This window comes from Chrysochloris asiatica, unplaced genomic scaffold, assembly GCF_000296735.1.
Source record: "Chrysochloris asiatica unplaced genomic scaffold, ChrAsi1.0 scaffold00104, whole genome shotgun sequence".
Taxonomy (NCBI): Eukaryota; Metazoa; Chordata; class Mammalia; order Afrosoricida; family Chrysochloridae; genus Chrysochloris; species Chrysochloris asiatica.
In genome coordinates this window covers 9,176,107-9,184,084 of record NW_006408622.1, presented here as the reverse complement: position 1 = coordinate 9,184,084, position 7,978 = coordinate 9,176,107, and the positions used below count along the sequence as shown (strand labels likewise).

At 36.6% G+C, this 7,978-nt stretch overlaps 1 protein-coding gene across 1 annotated transcript in view; it reads right to left on the bottom strand.

Moving 5' to 3' along the window:
* Positions 1 to 4,652: 4,652 nt before the first annotated feature.
* ZNF569 (zinc finger protein 569) overlaps positions 4,653 to 7,978 on the bottom strand; it is a 20,070-nt gene continuing 16,744 nt past the window's right edge. Inside the window, exon 4 of the mRNA XM_006867326.1 lies at positions 4,653 to 6,481. Coding sequence (XP_006867388.1) covers positions 4,653 to 6,481 — 1,829 coding nt within the window. The remainder of the gene's footprint in view (positions 6,482 to 7,978) is intronic.

Sequence of the window (7,978 nt, the reverse complement as noted above, 5' to 3'; positions counted from 1 at the left end):
GGGAGTAGAAAGCCTCATCTTTCTCCCGCGGAGCAGCTGGTAGTTTCGAACCGCTGACCTTATGGTTCGCAGCCCGATTCGTAACCACTACGCTACCAGAGCCATTAGCCATTAGAGAGATGCAAATCAAAATAACTAAGAGATATCATCTCACACCAGCAATAACAGCAAAATTCAAAAAAGCAGAGGGCAAGGACGTGAGGAGACTGGGACCCTCCTACATTGCTGGTGGGACTGTAAAATGGCCCAACCTCTCTAGAAAACGGTATGGTGCATCATGGGCCTTTCATGGGCCTAAGTGGAGATAAGGCTTCAAACTATTTGATTGTTGACAAAAGACTATAATTATGTATATTATATAAACTATAAAAAAATTCTATACAGAGATATACTTTTAAATTGTATACCAAACCAAAAGGGCTCCTGGTGGCATCGTGGGTTAAACACTAGGTTGCCAACTGTAAGCTTGGTGATTCAAACCAATGAGTGGGACCAAACCAAACCCACTGCCACCGAGTGGATTCTGACTCAGAGGCACCCACCCTGTAGGCTAAAGTACAATTGCTCCATGGGGTTTCTGAAGCTGTAAACCTTTCCAAGAGCAGAGTGCCTCATCTTTCTCCCACAGGGTGGCTGATGGGTTTGAACCACCAACCTTTCAGTTAGTAGCCCTATGCTTAATACTCTGCTTCACAGGGCTCTCCATCCATAAAAACTCTGTACTATGTATCTGTAGCGAAAAAATGCTTAAGCAAACCACAGGAAGGCATGAAAAGTGAAACAAAAACAGAAGTAACAAATAACAAAGTGGCAGAGGAATGCTCAACGTGGATTTATTTGTGAGAGACCCAAATTAGAAATAACCCAACTGTCTTTCAATGGGTGAATGGCTAAAGAAACGGGAGTAAAAACTGTAACACATGAAACTGTTCATCAATAAACATAACAAACTATTGGTACATGATATAACTAGGATGAATTCCAAGGGGATTGTGGTGGTGGTGGTTATGTGCTGTGGAGTCAGTTCTGACTCATAGCGACCCACAGAACCCGCTGATCGTTTTGAACTGCCAACCTTGAGGTTAGCAGCCCTGCTCTTAACAACTATGCTACCTGAGCAGCCTGACTTGTAGCCATTATGCTACCAGGGAATTATAGTGAATAAAAATGGCCAAACTCAAAAGTTTACATACTGTATGATTCTACTTATGTAACCTTTTTGATATGACAAAATAATAGTGATGCAGAATAGATTAGTGGCTGCCAGGAATTAGGAATCGGGGACTGAGGCAAGGAAGGGAAGATGGCTGTGACTACAGATAGGGCAAAGGAACGCCATGGTGAGGGAACGTTCTGGATCTTGATTGTGGGGGTCATTACACAAATCTACATATGAAATATTGTATAGAACTATATGGTAGCGCTTAATAACAAAATACAGATATACATGTGTATGCAAAATTGGCAAAATCTAAGGTCTGTGCTTGTGTGCAAATGTCAAATTTGATATTGGACTGTAGTTATGTAAAATGTCACCATTGGGGAAATTTTAGTACAGGGTACAGACCTTTCCATAGTATTTCTGTAGCTTCCAATGAGTCTATAATTATTTCTAAATAAACCTTTTTTAAGTACCAATAGGGAAAAAAAAGCCAAAATGTATGAATGGGGTATTCATAAAAAAGACAGTTTGAGTCACTGTAAACATTTGAAAGCCTTGAATATTAGTTGTGGTACGAGAGGTAAGTTTTTCACATCTGGCACAAATAAAACTATCAGCATCTGCATCTCCATTTAAAGAACAAGAAATCAAAGAAAGCTGTATTGTGATAATTTGAAACTGTTCCTGCCCTGAACCTGACAATTATCCTTGGCTTGACAAATTAGAAATTTAATCAAAGTTTACAATATGTAAAAATGTTTTCTTCCTCTCAGTCTGGAGGTATTTTATTCTGGAAGGTTTTTTTTTTTTACAGTTATTCCAAGAATTGAATAATCCTGTTGTTTCTTCACCACTTTCAGTGGTAAAGAACTTGTGTTTGAGGCAAAATTGTTAATAAATGTAAAAATATCCTTGCACAAATTCTGTTTTTCATGATCCCAACTAACATTATGAGGAGAGAGTACTCAGAATATTACTTTAAATTAGGTTTTGTTTATGTATTAAAGATAATTTTCTATAAATGTTAGTAACCAGTAAGAATAATAACTCATTGTTGTTGCTATTGTTAGGTGCCATTGAGTTGGTTCTGACTCATAGCGACCCTATGCACAACAGAATGAAACACTGCCCTGTCCTGGGCCTACTTCACAATTGTTGCCATGCTTGAGACCATTGGTGCTGCCACTTTACCAATCCATCTTCCTCTTTTTCTCTGACCCTCCACCTTACCAAACATGATATCCCTCTCCAGTGCCTGGTCCCTCCTGACAATATGTCTGAAGTATGAGAGACCAAGTCTGGCCATCCTGGCCTCCAAGGAGCACTCTGGCTGTACTTCTTCTAACACAGATCTGTTGGTTCTTTTGGCAGCCCATGGTACTTTCAATATTCTCCTCCAACACCAAACTCAAAGCATCAATTCTTCTACGGTCTTCCTTATTCACTGCCCAGCTTTCACATGCATATGAGATTACTGAAAATACCATGGTTTGGGTCAGGTGCACCTTCGTCCTCAAGCTGACATCTTTGCTCTTCAGCACTTTAAAAAGTTCTTGTGCAGCAGATTTGGCCAATGCAATACGTTGTTTGATTTCTTGACTGCTGCTTCCATGAGTGTTGATGGTTGATTCAAGAAAAATGAAGTCTTTGACAACTTCAACATTTTCTACATTGATAAGACTTGTTTATTGGTCCAGTGATGAGGATTTTTGTTTTCTTTACATTGAGATGCAGTCCATACTGAAGGCTATGGTCTTTGATCTTCATCTGTTAAGTATTTTAATAACTCATTATAAAGTCATTTTGATAGGCCCACATTTCCTGCACCATAATTTTAGAAAATTAAGAAAATACAGGATTTCAATAAATAACAAAAAAAGCCCAAACTCATAATTTTGTCAATCATAGTTGTGACTATTGTCATATTTGCTTTCTTTCTTTTATTAAAGAAATATTACAGATAAATATAACCTTTCCCTCCAAATCTTGCCAACTTCCCAAAAGGCAACCAACGTCATATATAGAATCATTATCAATACACAGTAGTGGTTTTGTATGTTTCATTGTGCATTTTGCCTTTTTATATCATTATTATATGCTGTGATCCATACATACATGAATCTGAATTTTGAATCTTATATCTAAATACTGCATAGTATTCTATCATATGAATAATCATCTCTTATTGAGCTACTCCTTTATTAATAGATATTTATATTGTATCCAATTTAGGGTGAATACAACCAATATTGCTGTAAACATAGTGATATGTAGCTCTTTGTGCATATATGTGGATCTGTCTCAGCCATTACACAAAATAGAATTAATTGTTCTTTGTTTATGCATTTTTATAGATATTCTGGTTTGGCACTATGAGTTAATGCGCTGGATTGCAAAGTTGGCTTGAATCACAAGGCCTGCGGTTCAAGCTCACCAGGCACTCCTCGGTATACATTTGATATTGGGTATATAGGGTCGCTGTGGGTTGGAAGCGACTCGACGGCACTTAACAATAACAAGGTAATAATTATATTGGATTTTATTTTCATCATAGTATTATAATTTTGCTCTTTATATTCTGGTATTTAATCTATTTGAGTTTTAAGAGTATATGATATAGAGACCTTGTATTAATCATCCATTTATTGAATAAACAATTCTTTCTCCCAATGATTTTGTACAGAAAAATTCCTGTATCTCCTTGGTTTTGTGTATACTTGTTTCCACTGATCAATTTATCTATTAATTCACCAATGAGACACTGTTTAATGATCCAATTTTAAAATATGTGGTGATATATTTAGTACAGCACCTTTTCTTGATCTTTTTGCTTTTTCAAATTTGTTTCAGCTATTTTTGGTCCCTTACCTCCCCACTATTTACAATTCTTAAATAGTTTGTGAAGTGCCTTAAAAAAATTCCAATTTAGGCTGTCAAAATAACTGTCAAAAAAATTTATGTTTTTATAAATCAAGTCTTTTCAGACATAACGTAATCTCTATTTTCAGGTGTTTTCTTGTGCCCTTCAGCATGTTTTATAACATTACATATAAATGTCTTGTAATCCATTGTTGTATTTATTTTTATATATTTCATATTAACATATTTTCTAAGTATTTCTCACATAAAGGCTATTTTCACCATTCCTCTTTTCTCCAATCTTCTTTTCTTGCTTAATGCATTGGTTACCTGCTCAAATATTATACTGATAAGTAGCACTGATAGCTGATAGATATTTTGTGTCAGATTTAAATGAAGATATGGATTAAATATTGTCAATATGTTGTATGTCTGCTGCAGGTTTTTGATGACCAGCTTTTTCATTACAATAGCAACTTCTCACCATGGTATGAACTGTCTTATAAATTTGTGACTTTTCCAGAAGGCCTTCCTAGATTCAGTTTTATATTCTAGAATCAATTACATAATGTACACTGAAGTGTTAATTCCTTCTGAAAGCATTCCCACACTTCTGATATTCATAGACTTGCTAATAAGTATGAATTCTCTGGTGTCTAACGAGGTGTGACTTTTGGCTGAAAGCCTTGCCACATTCATTACAATGATAAGGCTTCTCACCTGTGTGTTTTCTCATATGTAGAGTGAGAGATGAGATTTGAGAAAAGGCTTTTCCACACTTACTACAGTCAAAGGGTTTCTCACCTGTATGACCTCGTATATGTATAGTAAGGGAAGAGCTTTGGGAGAAGGCTTTTCCACATTTGTTACATTCATAGGGCTTCTCACCTGTGTGACCTCTCATGTGCACAATCAGAGAAGTTCTTTGAGAGAAGGCTTTTCCACATTCTGTACATATATACGGCTTCTCACCCGTATGACTTCTCATATGTAAATTAAGCAGTGAACACTGAGAAAAGGCTTTCCCACATTTATCACATTCATAAGGTTTTTCCCCTGTGTGACTTCTCAGATGAAGAGTAAGAGATGCAATTTGAGAGAAGGCTTTACCACATTTATTACAATCATAAGGTTTCTCTCCAGTGTGAACTTTCTGATGTGTAATAAAGTTTTGCTTTTGGCTGAAAGCTTTGCCACATTCATTACATTCATAGGGTTTTTCTCCAGAATGGATTTTCTCATGGGCAATGAGATTTGATTTCTGGCTAAAGGCTTTGCCACATTCCTTACATATGTAGGGTTTTTCTCCAGTATGAATTCTCTGGTGTCTAACCAGATTTGACATTTGAATGAAGGCTTTCCCACATTCATTACATTCATAAGGTTTCTCTCTAGTATGAATTTTCTGATGTGTAATGAAGTTTTTCTTGTGGCTAAAAGCTTTTTTACATTCCTTACATTCATAGGGTTTCTCCCCAGTATGACTTCTCATGTGTACAGTAAGGGCTGAGCTTTGGGAGAAGGCTTTTCCACACTCATTACATTCATAGGGTTTCTCACCTGTATGAATTCTCACATGTATAACAAGCATAGAAAACTGAGAGAAGGCTTTTCCACATTTATCACATTTATAAGGTTTTTCTCCTGTATGACTTCTCATATGAAGAGCAAGGGATGCAATTCGAGGGAAGGCTTTACCACATTCATTACAAGCATATGGTTTCTCTCCAGTGTGAACTTTCTGGTGTGCAAAGAGGCTTTGCTTCTGGCTGAATGCTTTTCCACACTCATTACATTCATAAGGTTTCTCTCCAGTATGAATTTTTTCATGGTCAATGAGATTTGATTTCTGGCTGAAAGATTTCCCACATTCCTTACATACATAGGGTTTCTCACCAGTATGAATTCTCTGATGTCTAATGAGGTTTGACATTTTAATAAAAGCCTTACTGCACTCATTACATTCATACGATTGCTCCCTATTGTGAATCTTATCATGTTTAATGAGTTTTTCCTTGTTGCTGAAGGTTTTCCTACATTTATTACATTCATGTGGTTTCTCTGCAGTATGAAATCTCAGGTGTCTGATGAGATCCAATGTCTGACTGAAGCCTTTTCCACAATGATTGCATTTAAAGGGGGTTACTACAAGATGGGATGAGTTCTTGAGAAATGACTTTCCAGGATGATTACAATGTTCTGAATGTCCCTTTGTTAGATAGCTTCTCTCGTTATTTTGACAGTCTAAATTATGTGCAGACCACTTTCTAAATAAGTCATAGTCACAGAGGCTGTTTCCGGAAGGAAAACGGTCTGAAGTCAGAAGACATAGATTTGAAAATTTGTGATGACATTCATGGATCGGTTTCTCTGTCACAGCTTTCTTGTCACTGTTATCTTCAACTTGCCTCGAAATTATGTCCTGGTTTTTCTGATGCTCATCAATTCCCCATATTTCTCCTAAAATAGATTGCAAATAAATGTCACTTGTGAATTTTTCCAAAATTATATCAAGAAATTCCAAAAATAGTACTACTATTGGGATTGATATTTGGTTTTAGGCCTGCTGCTGTTGTTCTGATGCTGCAGGGTTAAGTGCTGAGCTGTTAACTGAAAGCTCAGCCATTGGAACCCAGTGGTCATTCTTTAGGAGAAAGATGGGGTCGTCTGCTTCCATAGACTGCTGCTGTTATCAAGTGTGGTAGAGTCAGTGCTGACTCATAGCAAACCTGCACAGAGTTTCAGGGGAACGTTGGTGGGTTTGAACTGCTGACCTTGCAGTTATTAATACAGTGCTTATCCTATAGCACCATTTCAGGTCTCCTCCATAAAGGCTGAAGCTTTGGAAATCCTATGTGGCATTTCTACTCTGTCGAATAGGACCAGTGGCAATGTTTTGGGGTTTGGTTGTTGTTGTGTACCATTCAACCAATTCTGACCCATAAAGAACATTTAGCACAGACTAGAACAGCTCCATAGGGTTTCCAAGGCTGTAATATTTATGGGAACAGATCACTAGGCATTTTCTCCCATGGAGCCACTGGAGGAATCAAACCACAAACCTTTCAGATATCAACCTAGTGCTTAACCAGTGCACCAGCAAAGCTCCTTACATTTTAGGCCTAGTCTCACATTATTAAATTTTGAGAAGAAAATTCCAGTAAGTTAAATGTCAGTAGAAGCAGATGTTTAGAATACTTTGCTTATAAATGCAATGTGAAAGAAAACATAAGCTTGTAGGTAAATAACAGAGGCAATATACAATATACAAATAAAGAAAAAAAAATGATAGTGCAAAAAACAAAACAAAAGAACCTAAAAAAATTGTAAGAGACCATTTTGCAGTACTGTACTGAAATACATTTTTATGAATTTCTGGACAGGAACAATTTTCTGGAAAATGTAAGTTACCAAAATTAACCATAGAAGATGTAAAGAGTCTATATAGACCAATTTCTGTGAAAGAAATCTGAAACAAACAAAAATATACCCAAAACTCTAAACAAGATAAAACAAAAAGAAAAGTACCAGTCCCACAGGGAAGTCTAATGAACATTTAACGGATGAATATAATATTGTGTAAAATGCTCCAAAATATAAAAACAGAAGAAGTATCCATTTTTATGTAAAACAAACAATATTAATAACAAAGCATCACAAAGATGGCATGCCAAAAACAGTAACTAAAACATCAATTTCACTGATAAATACCACAGTAAGGTTTTTGTATAAGATATAAAATGACCACCATTAGTCGGTCAGTTTGTCTTACTGCGGTGGCTTGCATGCTGCTGTAACACTGGAAGCTATGCCATTGGTATATTAAATAACAACAGAGCACATACATGGTGGACAGGTTTCAGCGGAGCTTCCAGGCTAAGCCAAACAAGGAAGAAAGAGAGGCACACTACTGCTGAATGTTTAGTCACTGAAAACCTTATGACTAGCAGTAAAATA